At 38.9% G+C, this 19105-nt stretch overlaps 1 protein-coding gene across 2 annotated transcripts in view; it reads left to right on the top strand.

Annotated features, from left to right (window-relative positions):
- Positions 1-1563: 1563 nt before the first annotated feature.
- RIC1 (RIC1 homolog, RAB6A GEF complex partner 1) overlaps positions 1564-19105 on the top strand; it is a 150252-nt gene continuing 132710 nt past the window's right edge. Inside the window, exon 1 of one of the 2 annotated variants that reach the window (XM_003782896.1) lies at positions 1564-1914. In XM_003782896.1, coding sequence (XP_003782944.1) covers positions 1771-1914 — 144 coding nt within the window. In that variant the 5' untranslated portion in view covers positions 1564-1770. The remainder of the gene's footprint in view (positions 1915-19105) is intronic. The other variant, XM_023508275.1, reaches the window with a different exon arrangement.

Genomic DNA, 19105 nt, shown 5'->3' with positions numbered 1-19105 from the left:
ATACACTCCGGAGGCAGAAGAGACCAAAGACACTCTGAAAAATAGCTGGGCCAAACACACTCTCAGTTAAATTGCCAGTGGAATTGCTGCACTAGAACATTTCATTTCCTCTCTCTTTTTGCCAAGTGATGCAACTTTGTTATTCTACAATTGTATATTGGAAAGTCAAGAAACCTCTCTGGGCTTCTTTGTCTAATGGTGTAGTTCAGCTGGATCAGGGTTTCACCTACGGTTTCATCTGACAAATATCTTCAGAGTTTATGATGCTTGCTATGTTCCAAGCTGCTGTGCTGGATGTCGGAAGGGTGGAGGCTAAGCCAGTAGCAGTCTGATCACAAGAGGCTGGTGAGTGTTGAGACAGTTTCAACCTTGATTTGAGGAATCCTGGGTTCTTTGATCCCCTTCCAGGAGAGGCAATGAACTTACAAAAATCAAGTAGGTTACATATTTTGTTGTTACTTTGTTTCCCTTTTGCTGTTCACATTGCTACTTTTTGGCACAGAGTAATATTTTTTTCCAAACTTGGGTTAACTCTTTAAAAACTTTTTAATTGAAAAATACAAACTCCGGAAAAATTCAAACTGTACAATAAAAGTAAGACAACGAGAAGCAAGTTTCTCTTCTATTCCGGACCTCCCCCCCACATCATATTCCTCCCCAAACTTCTACTCAGAGGTTATCGTTGGGTAAATCTTTAAAAAGTAAGTTATTGTTGAGGCGATCTCTGGGGTCCAAAACTTAAAATACCAAACTTTAGTCCGTTACAGCTCTAAGTTTAAGTCCATTTCTTTTGCAGCACATATTTTACCATGCAATAGAGACAGACAGCCTCGGCTAGTCTAACATTATGGCTGCTAGAGGACACATAAATGTAAACTGGTATCAAAATATTAGAATTAGAACTGAAGGGCAGGAGAGAGGCTCCTTTTAGGATGCAAGCTCCATAAAGGTACGAAATTCATCACCAGCGCTCCCTGCAGGCCCTGGAACACCTAAGGTACCCCTCTGGGTAAACCCCCTGCAGCCCACCAAAGACGTAGTGGCTGGTCCTCAGCAGTGTAAGTCAGAGCAGGGAGCATCATGTGACTCGAGCTCCCCCTTCACCCACCCCAACCAGAGTTGCAGCGCCGGAGCCGCCCCCACTGGAGGCCCCACCAATCCGGAAAGGAAGTCAAATTTGGCTAAGCCTGGCGAAGGGTGTGTTCCACCGCCACATTACCACCGAACTAACTCAGCGCGCTCGCCTCCAAGTCCCAGACTGTCCTCCAAGACCCCCCTAGAAATAAGATTGCAAGCACGCGTGGCTGGGTCAGAGCGCATGCGTGACGACGCAGCGCGGACGCCGAGCGAAAATTTGGGCGGAGCTTCAGAAAAGCCCAGAGACGGGGAGGGAAGGAATCTCCAGAACGCGCGCGCGCGCCAGCCCTTCCTATCCCGACCCACGCGGCGCGGCGTGGTGACGCCCGCGCGGTTGAAGGGGCGGGGCCAGGGCGGGCTTCTGGCTCCTCCCGCCCTCTCTTGGTCCAGACTCTCCCTCCCCTTCCCTCCCCCACTCTCGGCCCCGTCAACGCGGGGGTGCTTTCGTCGCCTAGCCTCGCGTCGGCCCAGCCTGGCCAGGCCAGCGGGCAGATGCCCCGAGCTGCCGCGGCCACTGCTGCCGACTCGGCTGGTCGCAGTGTAGGAGGCGGGCGACCAGCCCGGGGCCGCTGAGTGTGACGGACGGGGCCAGGGGCCGCCGGGCGCCCAGGCGACGGTGGCTCCGTGCGGACCATGTATTTCCTGAGTGGCTGGCCCAAGAGGCTGCTCTGCCCTGTTGGGAGTCCCGCCGAGGCGCCTTTCCACGTTCAGTCCGACCCGCAGAGGGCTTTCTTCGCTTTGCTGGCCCCGGCCCGCCTCAGCATCTGGTACAGCCGAGTAAGTAGAACCACCCGCCGCCTTTCGCCGCTCCCTCCCTGGTTTCCTGGCTCTGTCCCGCCCCCAACTTCCACCCTGAGCCCCTGTCCCCTGCTCCTCCTTGCCAGACCGACTGGCCCTTGCTGTCGGCGTCCTATTCCAGCTACTTGGCCGCACGTACCCGTTGACTCGGGGCACGTCCTCCAGCCGGCAATCTGGGGTGGATGAAATCCCTGCGCCTCCCCGCGTTGGACCGACGGCTGCGCTCGGTGCAGACCCCGCGCGCCCCCTGGGTAGAGCCCAGACTTGCCCTTTCCTCCCTTCCCCCATTCCCAGAGAAACAAATTTGTTTAAACTTTCCTCAATTAGAAATCCAGCCGCTGTCGTGTCCCAATCTTCTCTTGCTTTAAAGGTCGTTGTTTTGGAGTTAGGAAAGCCTGTTGGGCTTTACTCAGCTCCAGACTTTACAGGAGTGTAGTAACTTAAAAACTCCACCCTCAGTTCTTTATTTTCTACTGAAGGTCTGGTTATTTAATTCCCATCCTCACCCTCAACGTTTCTCTCTCACTTTTGAGCTAGTCCTTGGCTGTTCTTGGACTCTTAGAGGAATGTAGAGGGGTAAGGAGTAGCGGAAGTAGAACTCAAATCTGTCGGCGCTGCTCCGAGCCCACAAAACACCTGGAAATAATAAGACTTGGGAGGAGCATGGAGCCGAGTTTTGTTTTTACTTTGAGTCCTGGCTGTTTTTCCTTTCTTGCATTTGATAACCCAACAGATAAGAAAAATAACGTGGTTGTGTATGGGATATTCCCTGCTCCTTACAAATACTGCTATAGATCTGTCAAAACGACAGAATTCAGATTATAGCGCCCCCCCAAAGCATCCTAATCTTTGTCAGAGTGAAGTTTTTCTCTTTTCGAAGTTAATTTGACCATGTAGAGATGGGCTGTGACCTTGCTGTTAGATGGATGTGAATGCTGTAGATGAGTTAAAATCCCCAGATCTTTCTGTATGTTACCCTTTCAGTGCCTGTGATGTCCTTGACTGTCCTCACAGCCCTGATGGATTTAGGTCATTCCGGTATATCCGTTATTTCACTATCATAATTGGGCTGTAAATCAGACTATTTGCCATTAAGTTTTGTCTGATCTAATTTCCAAATACATATCAGAACAAATAGGCTGTTATAAAATCTTAATACCAGTAATAATAAAATCTTAATACCAGTAATATGACTATTATTTCTGGTGCTTGATTAACTTTTTGAATATGTATATTATTTAGTTCTTGAGTGAGATATAAGTGTGTCAGTTGAATAACTTTTTACTTAGGTTTATGTAATATTAACTTTAAAGCACATACAGAAAAAATAATTTGAACTTGAATTTTAAGTTGTCTTCGGAATTTAGTACATAATTCCACTTTAATGTAACAAATTGTAAAACCTAAAATTTGAATTTTCTTACCTGTAAAAAGGTAGACCTAACTTAATTTTAGGCACACATAAACTTTATTTTTTTATTTCAGGTTATTGTGAGGGTACAAACAACCAGGTCAAAATAATTGAATTTGTTTAGGTAGAGTCCCTCTTGTGGTTATGTCCTGCATTCAAAAGGTGTAGGCACACATAAACGTAATATGTGGTATAAATAGACCAGCGCCTGTAAGCCACTTTATTCTCTTTTAAAAGAAATACAGAAATGTTCCTGAACTTTCTTAAGGACATCATGAATATTTTTAGGAATATCTATTGTTTGGTTTTGGTATTAGATGCTACATATATAAATCCAAATCAGTCTTAGAATTTTGAACTACTGGTACTTCTCTCCTTCAAACTCCCACCCCACTCATAGTTTCTTTTTTTCATAGAAGTCCAGGGGTCACTACTATTATGATACAGTGTGCTGAAGTTAGGTGTAGGGATTTGATGAATTTAGAAGTTCAGAGTAGTGCAATGAAATGCAGAAATACTTCAGGGGAGGTTGCATAGTACTGGTTTATATGATTTTATATAGTGGTTGACCTTGGTCTCTGGGCATCAGCTTTGTCACTTAAAAAAAGTCGTGTTGAAATCATGTGTTGCTGGAACCAGATGACTTGAAGTTCTGTGATTACAGGGATGTGACTAGGTAAGTGGAGAATAGGTGCCCAGACTCCAGTTCCCAGTCTTCTTTTTTTGGAATATGCCTTTTCTACTCTGCATGAAAGTTTTCGTTTTGATTTTCTAGTTTCTAAACTTCCTGAAACTATGTAAGTTAAAATAAATGTAGGTTAATTCTTTAAAAGTGAAAACACGTTTAGGTAAATTAAGAGGCTACTAGTTTTATTCATATCATTTGGAGTGAATTGGCTTAAAATGTTTGCATTAAGATTATAAAAGCTTTAATTTGGGGGGATGTTGTACATGCACGTAATTTTATAGAATAAAGGAACTTGAAGATCTATACAGAGTTGAAGTCTTATAGCAGCTGCTTGAGGGTATTATATGCTGAAAGAAATGAGGGTGGAACAAGATTTGCTTACTTGAAATTTTGTCAGGACTCACTTAGTAAATTAAACTCACTCAGGAGTGAGTGATGCATTGTAGAATGAGAAGACTAGCCTTGTGGAAGGAACATGCATTTAATAGTCTAAGCTGTTTGTTTTAATGTCCAAATTGTGTAATTTGTATGTGTACAGTGTTGATCATCCATGAGACTATGGAAACATTAAAATAAAATCTCTAAGACTAATTTGCATACAGTTCATATCGTAGGTCATCTAGTGAGCTTTTGTGTACCTTTTCTAGCTACTATTTATACCATAAGTAGATATTTGGAATCTCATTGTTATAGAGTCGTATGTCTTCAGAATTATTCCCTGCCCCAAATAGAAATACAGTGTCCAGCATAGTGCTGTTTAGACTTGCTTATGAACAAAAGAGTTTTTGTAGATCATTACTCATCTTTTTGATGGAGATTTTAAGACAGTTTACTTCATCATTAAAGTGTGAGGGTTTTATTGCTTTGTTTTGGTGTAATGTGTTGACTGTTAAGTTTGCTTTCTCTAAATTGTAATTACACTTAGGAGTACTAAAAACGGCTCAAGAGTCTATTTGGGGGATCATCTGCTTACTTTGGAGTCCCCAAAAAGATGTTAAGAAAAGGTTCAGTATAAACGTATCAGATTGGGGTGGTAGAGGTCGAACTTCATTGGGGTAATTGATGTATTTCTGCCAAGGGTATTGTAAAATGACTAGTTTCAGCTTTGAGTATGAAGCTGCTATCTAATATAGACATTATGTACAGCCTGCTGTATGTATTATGTCTAATATAGATATAAATATATAGATATTTTGATTTATAGGTATGTATTGTATAGATATAGAGATACAATACATACAGCAGGCTGTGATTTATGATTGACATGGTTGTAATGTGAGAAGAATTACATTTTATACTGTACCAGGGAGCCCAGAATTATTTCTTCAATATACTGGTTAACTGTGAATGTCAAAGTCCAGATATGTGAATGTCAAAATGATGTCTTAGATTCTAAGACTGAGAATGTTGTCATTCTAAATAATATATATAGTCACATCTCAATTTTCAGGTCACTAATTTCAAATATTTAAATTACCTTCAGAAGTACTTTTTAACATCAATGGGAAAAGATAGCTTAAATAGGCAGTTTATATGATCTAAAAAGATGAAGAAGCATGTTATATATAAAAAAAATTCTGTCCAAAAATGTTAGTGTGTTAATGTGATAAATGAAAATCTTATGAGTTATCACTGCTTGTAGGTTGCTAATAAAAAGCTGAAATTTGCAAATAATTACCTGGCATGTGAAGTAAGTTGTCTTTTAATAACCTAGAGCAAAACTTATGTTCGTATTGGTATGTGCTGGTAATGAAGAGAACAGTTAGATAGATGTCAGAAGAACCAAGCTGTAGCATTAGGTATATGGGGTGTGAATTTGATATCGGAGATACTCCTTTCTTGGAATATTTTATTGTTCCTTCTCTGTCTATCAGAATATTATCCCTCTTTTACTGCTGTGTTTTTCACCCTTTTTTATCACACAGCATGCTTGAACCTATAGTTAAATTTCTGTGGGACATTTAAATTGTGTTGATGAAAAAAAGTAGAAAATAGAAGATACTTAATTGTGCTTTGAATTGCTTTGGAAATGGCACTATGTGTTTGAGCATCTCTTGAAATCTTTCTTTCTCTGAGTCATTCTCTACCTACCATACCTTGCTGGAGGTGTTTATTTTTCTGAGAACTACTGATTTTTTTGTTCACTACTGTTACTGCAGCATAATTGACAAATATAAATTGTATATACTTAAGGAGTACAACGTGATGTTTTGATACACATATGTGCTGTCAATTGGTAACCACAAACAAGCTAATTATTCGTCACCTCATACTTGCCTTTTTTTTTTTTTAAATATGTGTGGTGGAAACATTTAAGATCTACTCTTAGAGAGGTTTCAAGTATGCAACATATTTATTGTTAATTAACTGTAGTCACCATGCAACCCATTAGATCTCTAGAACTATTTCCATCTTATAATAGAAAATTTGTAGCTTTTTAGTAAGTTTAATTGGTGGAAGACCTACTTGGTTTTTGTTTTTTTGAAAATGGGTATGCCTATTTTAGTTCCTTTGTATATTTCCATATAGATTTTAGGATTATATTGTCAATTTTTATAAAAATTCTTATTGGGCTTTTCAGAGATTGCATTAAATCTGTAGATCAGTAGGGGGAGAATTACTATCCTAACAATACTGAATTCTCTAATCCAGGTGTCCTTAAACTATGGCCTGTGGGCCACATGCGGCCTGCCTAGGACATTTATTCGGTCTGTTGGGTGTTTTTGCCTCCACTGCCTGTCTTGCTTAGCAGCTAACTCGTCCTGGGGCCTGCAGTCCGGCCCTCCAACGGTCTAAGGGACAGTGAACTGGCCCCCTGTTTAAAAAGTTTGAGGACCCCTGCTCTAATCCATGAAAATGCAGCATTTCTCTATTTATTTAGATTTAAAAAATTTTTTCTTAGTATTTTGTAGTTTTCGTTGTATAGGTCTTTCACTTTTTTTTTGTTAAATGTATTCCTAATTATCCTATTTACCTTTTATGCTGCTGTTGTAAATAAAACAGTTTTCTTAATTTCATGTTCAAATTGTTATTGGCATATAGCTATAAATTGATTATTGTGTGTTGCTGTCCTATGCTTGCTAAACATTTTTATTCTGGTAGTTTTGTTGTGTTTTGTTTTTTGAGACAGCCTCAAGCTATTGCCCTGGTGGGTGTTGTGATGTCACAGCTCACAGTAACCTCCAACTCCTGGGCTTAAGTGATTCTGTTGCCGCAGCCTCTCAAGTGGCTGCAAGTACAGGCGCCTGCTAAAACGCTCAGCTATTTTTTTGTTGTAGTTGTCATTGTTTGACAGGCCCAGGCTGGATTTGAACCCACCAGCTCTGGTGTATGTGGCTGGCGCCTTAGCCGCTTAAACTACAGGTGCCACCATATTCTGGTAGTCTTTATAGTTAGAACAAATCAAATTCAGCAAAGTTGCTGGACACAAAATTAACATGTAAAAATAAGTTGCATTTTTGTAACAACAATGAATACTAAAAGGAAATTAAGACAGACAATACAACAGTGTAAGAGTAAAGAGTAAAATATTTAAGACTAAACCTAACCAATTGCTGGAAGAAGTTAAAATAGGAATAAATAAAAAAAAAGTTCCCTGCTCATGGTTTCAAAAACAGTATTGTTAGGGTGTCCCTATCATGTAATCCCTATCATGAACCCAGGGTGGGTCTTTTTTTTCCAGAAACATCTTTCCTGAAATTCATAAGGAATCCCAATTAAACACTTTGTCAGCCTAGCTAATTTTTAAAAATCAATTTTGTGGCCCTTGTGAATACCTGAAATTTTGACTTTATTGCTTTTATTAATTTTCTGTTTTCAATCTTAGTGATTTCTGCTTTGATTGGTTTCTTCTGTTTCCTTTGGATTTAATTTGCTCTTTTCAATAGTTTCTTAAGGCTGGAAGCTTAGTATCTTAATTTTAGATTTTTTTCTCTATTTCTTTTGGAGTCATGGTCTCTGTGGATCTGGCTAGGTAGTGTGGTGGTATCATCTTAGCTCACTGCAACCTCAAACTCCTGGACTAACATTTTTTCTTTTTTAATATAAGCATTTTATGTTATAGAAGTTCCCCTAAGCACTGTTACAGCTGTATCCCTTAACTTTTAATATGTTCCAATTTGGTTTTCATTCAGTTCCATTTAAAAAATGTATTTAGTCATTTTCCCTTTGAATCATGACTTGTTTAGAAGTGTGTAGTGTAATTTTTAACTACTTGAAGATTTCCCCAATTTCTTTGTTACTGAGTCCTAATTTAATTCCATTATGGTTGGAGAATTACACTGTGAATGTGTACTTATGAAGAATGTGTATTCTGCTATTGTTGGTGAAGTGTTCTCTGTTGTGAGGTCTAATTTGTTGATGTGGTTGTTCAGGTCTTCCATGTCCTTGCTAACATTCAGTCTAGTTCCATCATTGAGGCTTGAATATTGAAATGTCCAATTTTGTTGTTCGATCATCTATTTCTTCTTTTAGTTCTGTCAATTTTTTTTTTTTTTTGCAGTTTTTGGCTGGGGCTGGGTTTGAACCCACCACCTCCAGCATATGGGGCCTGGGTTCTACTCCTTTGAGCCACAGGTGCTGCCTGTCAGTCAATTTTTTATGTAATGCATTTTGCCACTGCATTGTTAGGATTTTATCTTCCTTTTGTGTTACTCCTATATCATTATAGGAGTATTCATATTTCCAATAGTAATTCCTCATTTTCAATAGTGATATTTCTTGTCTTAAAGTATATTTTGTCTTGTATTAATACGAGTATAGCCACTACAGTTCTTTTATGGTTACCATGGTGTGGTATATCTTTTTCTTTCCTTTTATTTTTAAGCTCTTTATGACTTTGAATCTGAAATCTGTCTCTTATAGAAATCTGTCTCTCATACTTGGCTCTTGCTATTTTTTTTCCAGTCCAGTATGATAATCTCTGCCTTTTGATTGGATTGTTTAGTGTATTTACATTTAATGTAATAATTGATATGTTTGGGTTTTCATCTGCTGTTTTCCTTTTTGCTTTCTATATATTTTGTCTTCTTTTGTTTACATGTTCCTTCAGTTGCTTAATTATACTTTTTGGCTTATACTAATACTTGCTCTTAAATATGCTAATAGACTAAATTCTGATAAAATACAGCAAATTTTCTAGCTTATTGTCATTGTTCAATGTGGTAAAATGTATATAACATAAAATTTAACATTTTAATTATTTTTAAGTATGCAGTTCTCCCATGTTAAGTATATTCTCATTGTCATGTAGCCATCACCACCATCCATTATCCAGAATTTTTCATTTTCTCTAACTGAAACTGTACCTAGTAATGATTCTCCATTCCTCTGTCAGCCCCTGGCAACCACCAATTCTGTTCTCTGTCTTTATGGATTTGACTACTTTAAGTACCTCATAGAAGTGGAACCACATAATATTTGTCCTTATACAGTTGGGTTATTGCACTTTTCTTATGTCTTTAAGGTTTATTGGTGCTGCAGCCAGGTGTTAGAATTTCCTTCCTTAAGGCTGAATTATATACCACATTTTGTTCATCCCCATCAGTGGACACTTAGGTTCCTTTCAGAGATCTTTCACTTTTTTGGTTAAATTAATCTTTGATATTTTATTTGTAGCTATTATAAATGGAATTAGCTTCATTTCTTTTTCAGCTAGTTTATTGTATAATAGAAATACTACTGGTTTTCATACATTATTTTGGTGTCCTGAAACTTTACTGTATTTATATGATCTAAGAGCTTTTTTAGTGGAGACTTTTGATTTTTCTCACAAGATGATGTCATCTGCACAGAGTGACAGTTAGACTTCCTCTTTTCCAGTTAAGTATTTCCTTTCCTTTTCTTGCCTGATTTCTCTGTCTGAGACTTCCGGTAAATAGGATTGATAAAGCAGGGGCAGAATTGTCTTCTTCTGATTTTTAGGGAGAATGCTTTTAACTTTTCTTTGTGTAGTATGATATAAGTTTATAATACATGGCCTTTATTATTTTGAGGAATGTTCATTCTGTGTCCAATTTGAGAATTTTTGTCATGAGAAAATGTTGAATTTTATCAAATGCTTTTTCTAGATCTTTGAGATGATCATATTGTATTTGTCTTTGGTTGTGTTGATGTGCTGGGCTTCTTTTATTGATTTGCATATGTTGAACCATTCTTGCATCCCTGGGATAAATCCCATTTGATGTGTTGCTGGATTTGCTTACGTAATATTTTGTTGAGCATTTTCCTGTCTGTGTTTATCAGGGGACATTTGCCTATAGTTTTCCCTTTTTTTGAGTCCCTGTCAGTTTTAGTTAGGTGTTTTGTTAGGACAATGCAGTTTTTTAGTTTAATTCTGAATTTACTGACAAGATCAATTTTCTCAATCTTTGAAATAAGACCTTGTGATGCTTCTAAGAATCTGTTACTGTAAAGATGCTTATGGTGAACCTCAGCTGTCCCCTATAACTTATCTTGTATATTACTGTAAATGTTATTGACATTATGGCTCTTTACTCAGAAATACCATTCTAAGGATTTTTTTCCAAAGGAAGTCAGTAGACTAAGGGAAAGGAGGATTGTATGAAAAAATACATTAACTATAATACTGTCTGTCTATAAGGCTCAAAACTGGAAATAATCTGTCAAACAAAATAGAATTGACAAAAAAACTGCACTTCTGTGTTTATTGCAGTGCTATTCGTTATAGCTAACATTTGGAATTGCCTAAGTGTCCATGAGTGGATGAATGGATAAAGAAATCATGGTACATAGGCACAGTGGAATATTAGATAGCTGTTAAAAATGAAGTCTTGGGTGGCGCCTGTAGCTCAGGCGGCTAAGGTGCCAACCACATACACCAGAGCTGGCAGGTTCAAATCTGGCCCAAGGCCCACCAAACAATGACAGCTACAACCAAAAAAATAGCCAGGTATTGTGACAGGTGCCTGTAGTCCCAGCTACTTCGGAGGCTGAGGCAAGAGAATCACTTAAGCCCAGGAGTTGGAGGTTGCTGTGAGCTGTGATGCCACAGAACTCTACCCAGGGTGATAGCTTGAGGCTCTGTCTCAAAAAAAAAGAAGAAGAAGTCGTCTTGCCATTTGCAACAACATGAATGAACGAACTGGAGAATTTGTTAAGTGAAATAAGCTGAACATAAAAAGACAAATCTCACATGTCCTTACTTGTATGTGGAAGCTAAATATTAAAACACTTGAGCTTGTGGGGACAGGAGAATGATGGTTTCTAGAAGATAGGAAGGATAGCATGGAGTGAGGGATAAAGTGGGGATGGTGAATGGGTGCAAAGTATAGTTAGATAATGAGAATGAACAACAATACTTGATAGGACCATAAAGTTGACATAACAAAAAATAAGTTAGGGTATAATGAAAAGAATGGAATTGGAATGTTCCTAAGACAAAGAAATGATAAATGCCTGAAGCGATGGGTATTTCATTTATCCTTTTTTGATTAATTCACATTGTATGCCTGTATCCTGACTTCACATACATATCCTGTAAAGATATACAACTATTACATACCCATGGTAATTAAAAAGAAAAAGGAAAACAATTCTTTTTGATATCAAATTCTAGTTTTATTTCATTTGGTCCTTGAAAGTATTTGATATGTTAGATATTTTTAGATGTTATATAAAATTCTCAAGGCCATTAATTATGACTTTTTTAAAATTTTGAGGCTTGTTTTGTGCACTGTCATATGGTCTGTTGTGGTGAATGTTCCGTGTACTGATAAGAATGTGTTTTTGCACCTGTTGGATATAGAGCTCTGTAAATGTCTGTTAGGTCCATTTGACCTAAAGTACAGTTTAAAAACAATTTTTGTTTTCCTGTTAATTTTCTGTCTTGCTGATCTGTCAGATGCTGAGAGTGAGGTTGAAGTTCCTGACCATTATTACTTTGGATTTTTTTTTTTTTTTTGAGATAAGAGTTTCTTGTCACCCTGGGTAGAGTGCAGTGGCATCATAGCTCACAGCAACCTCAAACTCTTGGGCTAAAGCGATCCTCTTGTTTCAGTTTTTCATTTTTAGTAGAGACCGGGTCTTGCTCTTGCTCTTGCTCAGGCTGGTCTCAAACCCATGAGCTTCAGCAGTCTGCCCGGTTTGGCCTCTCAGAGTGCCAGGATTGATTTGATCTCTCTCTTTATGTGTTCCAGTATTGAGTTCATATGCAGGGTGGCCATAAAGTTTGTGTTTTAAATTGCACACAAACTTTATGGCCACCCTGTATGTTTAGAATTGTTCTGTTGTCCTGCTGAATTTATTACTTTATTATATAGTGATGTTGTCTCTTTTTACTGTTTTTGACTTAGTTTGTTTTATCTAATAAAAGCATAGCTACCCCAGCCTGCTTCTGACTTCCATTTGTGTGGAATATCTTTTCCATCCCTTTACTTTCAGTCTGTATGTGTCTTTAGAGGTGCCATAAGTTTCTTGTAGGCAGCATCTAGCTGGGTATTTTTTTCTTTTTTGATTCCTTCATCTATGCTATTTGTTTTAGTGGAAAATTTTATCCATTTACATTCAAGGTTATTATCAACATGTGAAGAATTTTTATTTTGTTAATTGTTTTCTAGTTTATTATTAATATGTGAAGACTTACTCCTGTTACCTCGTTAATTGTTTTCTGATTGTTTTGATATCCTTTGTTCTTTTCTTTATCTTTTACTGTTTATCATTGTGGTTTAGTTTTCTGTACCAGTAGCATTTGAGTTCTTTTTCTACCTCATTTGTGTCTTTGCTCTACCAATGAGGTTTTATACTTCTGTGTGTTTTCATGATGGTAGGTATTGTCTTTTCACATCTAGCTGTAGGGCTCCCTTAAGCAATTCTTGTAGGACTGGTCTTAATTCCCTCTGTTTTTGCCTGCCTGGGAAAGACTTTCTCCTTCATTTATAACGAATTTATAAGGGATAACTTTGCTGGGCGGTATTCTGGGCTAGTGGTATTTTTTTTTTTTTTTCCTTTCAGCTCTTTGAATATATCACTCTGTTGTCTTCTGGCCTGTAAGTTTTCTGTTGAGACTGAATTTACTGTTATTCTGATGGAGGTTCCCTTGTAAGTGGACATTTTTTTCTTGCTATTTTTAGAATTTTCTCTTTTACTTTATGACAGTTTGACAATGATGTATCACAAATACCTTTTTGAGTTGTATCTACTTGAGGTTCTTTGTGCTTCCTATTTCTTGATGTCTAAATATCTAGCTGGACTTGGAAAATTTTCATCTATTATTAAATAGGTTTCCTCCTCGCCTTCTAGACCACCAATAATTTGAATATTGGATCCCTTTATGGTGTCTTATCTCATAAAGGCTTTGTTCATTTTTACTTATTTATTTTTGTCTGCTTAGGTTATTTCAAAACACCTATCTTAAAGTTTTAAAATTCTTTTCCTTGATCATATTTATTTTTGAAGGTCTCAGGTATATGTGTTTTATTTTATTCAATGAATTCTTCAGTGCCAGAATTTCTGTTTGGTTCTTTTTGATGAGTTTCTCATTGCTATCCTTAATTATTTTTCTGATTTCTTTATATTGCTTATCATTTTTTCTTTTGTCTTACTGAGTTTCTGTAAGGTTATTGTTAGTATTTGTAGCACAGTAGCTCACCTATTTTAGCCCTACATAGAGTGCTATAGTGCCATAACTCACAGCAACTTCAAACTTCTGGGCATGATTTTTCCTCCTGCCTCAGTCTTTTTTTTCTTTTTTTTTGAGATGGAGCCTCAAGCTATCCCCCTGGGTAGAGTTCCATGGCATCATGCTCACAGCAACCTCCAACTCCTGGGCTCAAGCGAGTCTCCTGCCTCAGCCTCCCAAGTAGCTGGGACTACAGGCGCCCGCCACAACGCCTGGCCATTTTTTGGTTGCAGCCATCATTGTTGTTTGGTGGGCCCAGGCTGGGGATTCGAACCCGCCACCTTAGGTGTATGTGGCTGGCGCCTTAGCCGCTTGAGCCACAGGCACCGAGCCCTGCCTCAGTCGTCTAAGCAGCTGGAATTGCAGGTGCCCATCATAATGTCCAGGTAATTCTTCTATTTTTTAATACAGACAGGGTCTTGCTTTTGCTCAGGCTGGTCTCAAACTCTTGAGCTCAGGCAGTCTACCTGCCTCAGCCTCCCAGAGTGCTAGGATTATAGTATAAGCCCCCACACCTGGCCAATATTATTAGTTTGAATTCTTTTTTTTGGCAACTCATGAGTTTTATTTTTATTCGAGTTTGTTGCTAGAGAATTATTGTATTCTTTTGGAAATTTCTTATTTTCTTGCTTTTTCATGTTTCTCTGTCCTTATGTTGATATCTATGCATTTGGTATAACAGTTGCTTTTTTCTTTTTTTTTGAGACAGAGCCTCAAGCTGTCCCTCTGGGTAGAGTGCTGTGGCATCACAGCTCAAAGCAACCTCCAACTGCTGGCCTCAAGCAAGTCTCCTGCCTCCGCCTCCCAAGTAGCTGGGACCACAGGCACCCATCCCAACACCTGGCTATTTTTTGATTGCAGCCATCATTATTTTTTGGCTGGCCCGGGCTGAATTCGAACCCGCCACCTTGGGTGTATGTGGCTGGCACCTTAGCCACTTGAGCCACAGGTGCTGAGCCACAGTTGCTTTTTTCTATCTTTTGGTCACATTTTGTAGGGGAAAATTTTTCTTGAAGGTATATCTATGGTATTGGTTGGGTAGAGTACTTTGGCTTTGATTCTGGGTGCATGGAGTAGTGTAATCACTGTATCATGTCTTCAGCTAGTGTCAGTGGTGTCTGTGATTTCCTCAGTGGTTTAGGGTATGGTTTTTAGTGAAGGATAAGATATAATTTTGTTAGAGATGAGGTTACCAAGTAGGCCAATCCTGCCACTGTGCTGCTAGTGGCAGGCCAAGTGTGGTTGTCCTTGTAGGCACTGGTGACATATGCAGGCACTGGTTTTTGTGGGTCCACGAAGGCCAATTCTTAGGCCCCTGGGAAAGCTTGTTAAGATGCTGGTGGGCCCAATGGGTAGGCTTGAGGACCTCTGGGTAGCATGTGTGGTGGTAGGGCTGGCAGTAGTTGTGGTGGTAGTGGCAGGCTGGGAGAGCTGTCCTTAGGCCCTCAAGAGAAGTGCCCAGATGGTAGACAAAGTGGGGCCATCTGTACATGCAGGCAGTGTTCTCAGTTTCTGGGGAAGGGGTGTTGCAGTGCTAGGCCAGGAGGTCTGTTTTCAAACTACGTGAGTGGTTCCAGGCCCCTTAGGGGAGGGCTCATGTGCTGGCAGCAGTGTGGTAGTGGGCAGAAGGTGCCTGTCCTTTGGGTATGTGGTGCACTACAGCCCTACTGCTTTAGGGGTCAGGCTGCTGTCAATGGCAGTAGCCTAGGGAGGATGTACTTCACCTCCCTTGTCTCAGGGACAGCTTTCCTGGTGCATTGCATTGTCCATTTCCTGGAGTGTAGGTCACTTTGTGTGCTTGAGTGCTGGTGACTGGGTTCACCTCGCATCATATCAGCACACCTCTCTGGGTGGACATGAGGGATGTCAGTGGGGCTACAGGGATGTCTGCCGTGGGGTTGCTGTTGGGCCCCAGGGCAGAATGCAGTCTAGAGTGGGATGGGCTGTCAAAATGGTGGGATGGGGGAGATCCAGTATGAGTGCCCTCATGCCATCTAGAAAGCTCCTTGTGTTAACCTCTGGGCCCATTCTTTTCCCTAGGGTTGCCGGAGTCCACAGTGGGAACGTGGACTGCTGGGGTCTTTTATTTTACCCTTATCCTGTACCAGGGAGCCTCTCTGGTCTCTAAGACAATCCTGGCTGAGTGGGCAGTATAGCTTCTCTTTCCTTTCTTGCCATAGGTACTTCCTGTCACTTCTCTGTTGAATTCCAGTGTTCTCTTTTAGTTACTGTATTTGAAGTGTGATCATCTGTTCTCTATTTTGGTTCTTTGTGGCGGAGATGAGTACCAGATGCCTCTAATCAGCTGTTTTTTAGCCCCTCCTCTAGTTTTGCTTTTGTTGACTGTGATTTTGAGATCTTATCCAAAAACATCCTTGCCCATACCAATGTGATGAATCATTTCCTCTGTGTTTTCTTCTAGTAGCTTCATAGTTTTGGGCATTGCATTTAAGTCTTAATTATGCATTCAGGGTGGTCAAATGCTGGTGATGGTTGAAGCGGATAACATAGAGCAGGCGTCCTCAAACTATGGCCCGCAGGCCACATGCGGCCTGCCTAGGACATTCATCCTGCCCTCTGGGTGTTTTTGCCACCGCTGCCTGTCCTGCTTAGCAGCCGATTCGTCCCAGGGCCTGCAGTCCGGCCCTCCAATGGTCTGAGGGACAGTGAACTGGCCCCCTGTTTAAAAAATTTGAGGACCCCTGACATAGAGGTTCATTACACTTTCCTCTCAACTTTTATATGTATTTGAATTTTACTGTGATTAAAAAGAATACATCTAATGTTTTAAATTAACCTGTTGGTAGTAATTCAGCTTTATTCTGTAAGTTTTCCAGGAAGTACTTTAATTGTTCAGTTCTAAACATTTTTTCATTTCCATTGTTATTTCCTGTTTTAAAATGAATACAGTGGTGGCTTGGTGCCCATCGCTCAATGGTTAGGGCTCTAGCCACATACACCTGGGCTGGTGGGTTTGAATCCGGCCCAGGCCTGCTAAACAACGATAGCTACAACAAAAAAATATAACAAAAAAATAGCCTGGTGTTGTGGCAGGTACCTGTAGTCCCAGCTACTTGAGAGGCTGAGGTGAGAGAATTGCTTAAGCCCAGGAGTTCGAGGTTGCTCTAAGCTGTGATATAGTGAAACTGTATCTCAAAAAAAAAAAAAAAAAAATACAGTGATGCATTTGTATACATACACACATTATATACTTTAATGTTATATATTTTATTTCAACTTTTTGTTGATTTCTGAGTTAGTATTATATGCACAATATAATACTTGTATAGACAAGAAATATTGTCTATACTGTACTGATTTTATTCTTTGAAATTTTTAGAGACCTATTACAAGATCAATACCAATTTTTAAAAATTAATTTTTTGAATAAACATTACATTTGAATTTATAAAAAGTTAATTTTACAATGAATTTTGTACATGGTGAGAGATAAGGGTCTAATTTTCATTCTTCTGCATGTGGATTTCCAGTTTTTCTAGCACAATGTATTAAATAGACTATTTTTTCCCAACTGTGTGTTCTTGGCACCTTCATTGAAAATTATTTGGGTGTTAGTGCATGGATTTGTTTTTGAGCTCTTGATTCTATGCCATTGGTTTATGTGTCTTTTGGGGCCAGTACTATGTTGTTTTGGTTACTGTAGCATTATAGTATATTTTGCACTGAGGTAATGTGATACCATAAGCTTTGCTCTTTTTACTCAAAATTGTCTTGGTTATTTGGGGTCTTGTGTGATTTCATATGAATTTTGGTATTTTTCTGAGGAATATCATTGGTATTTTTGTAGGGATTCAATTTAGTATGTAGATTTAGGGTAGTATGGGCACTTTAAAATACTAATTCTTTCAGTCCATGAACCTGGACTTCCATTTACTCTTGTTCTCTTCAATTTCTTACATTACTGTTTTATAGTTTTCATTGTAGAGATCTTTCACTGCATAAAATTAATTCCTAGGCATTTTTTTTCTAGCTATTGTAAATGGGATTGTCTCAGTGGTTTATTTTTCAGCTAGTTCATTATTAGTGTATAAAAACACTACCAGTTTTTGTATGCTGATTTTGTATTCTGCACTTTCACTGAATTCTTTTATTCTAACAGTTTTTTGCTGGAGTCTTAATAGGGTTTTCTATATATAAGTTCATGTCATCTGCAAATAGGGATTTGTGTTTCTCTTTTACAATTAATTTTGATGCTTTTTATTCCTTTCTCTTGCCTAATTTCTCTGGCTAGGACTTGCAGTACTATGTTGAATAAAAGTGGTGAATGTGGGTATCCTTGTCTTATTCTAGAACTTAGAGGAAAAGCTTTCAACTTTTCCCCATTTAGCATGTTGTTAGTTATGGACTTTTCATGCATGGCCTCCTTTATTTTGCTGAGGTATGTTCCTTTTGTACTAAGTTTGTTGAGAAGGATTTTTTTTAATGTGGTTTTTAAATTTCAGAATATTATAGGATACATATGTTTTGTTTACAAACTTTTTTTTTTGCATAAAATGAGTGAAGGTTATAAGCACGTCCCCCACTCAGACATGTGCACTGTACCCAATAGGTGTGAATTTACCCATCCTCTCCTTCCCTCCACCCTAGCTTGATCTTCACTGAGACTTACTTCCATATGTGCACTTAAGTGTTGATGGAAGTCCCAACCAGGTATTGAGTACATGTATTTGTTTTTTCATTCCTGTTATGTTTCACATGTTTTGTGATTTCTTTTGGGCTCTCAATTCTATTCCATTGGTTTATGTGTCTTTTTGGGCACATAAACCAATGGACTAGAATTGACAGTATAAATGATATTTCTTGATATGTGCAGTACTTGTATTTGAAGTACATGTATTTGTTTCTTCTTCCTGTGACTAGAAGAATGTTCTCCAGTTCCATGCAGGTTGTCATAAAAGATACTCGATTGCCATTTTCTTTATGGCTGAGTAGTACTCCATAGTATGCATATGCCACATTTTATTAATTCATTCATGTATTGGTGGGCACTTGGGTTGTTTCCAAGTATTCGCAATTATGAATCATTCTGCTATAAACATTCAAGTGCAGGTATTCTTTTTATAAAGTGACCTTTTTTCCTTTGTGTATATACTCAGCAATGGGATTCCAGGATCAAAAGGTAGGTTTACTTTAAGTTCTTTGAGTTATCTCCATGCAGTTTTCTATAGAGGTGGTACTAGTTTGCAATCTTAAACACTGTATAAGAGTTCTTTCCTCTACACATCCTTGCCAGCATGTGTTATTTAGGGGTTTTTAGTATGAGCCATTTTTGGTTTTTTCCTTTTTTTAAAGACATAGTCTCACTTTATCACCCTCAGTAGAGTGCTGTGACATCATCGCTCACAGCCACCTCCAGCTCTTGGGCTTAGGCAATTCTCTTGCCTTAGCCTCCCAAGTAGCTGAGACAACAGGC

Source organism: Otolemur garnettii, unplaced genomic scaffold, assembly GCF_000181295.1.
Source record: "Otolemur garnettii isolate 467f Iridium unplaced genomic scaffold, OtoGar3 scaffold00006, whole genome shotgun sequence".
Lineage (NCBI taxonomy): Eukaryota > Metazoa > Chordata > Mammalia > Primates > Galagidae > Otolemur > Otolemur garnettii.
This window is presented reverse-complemented; position numbering and strand designations above follow the sequence as displayed.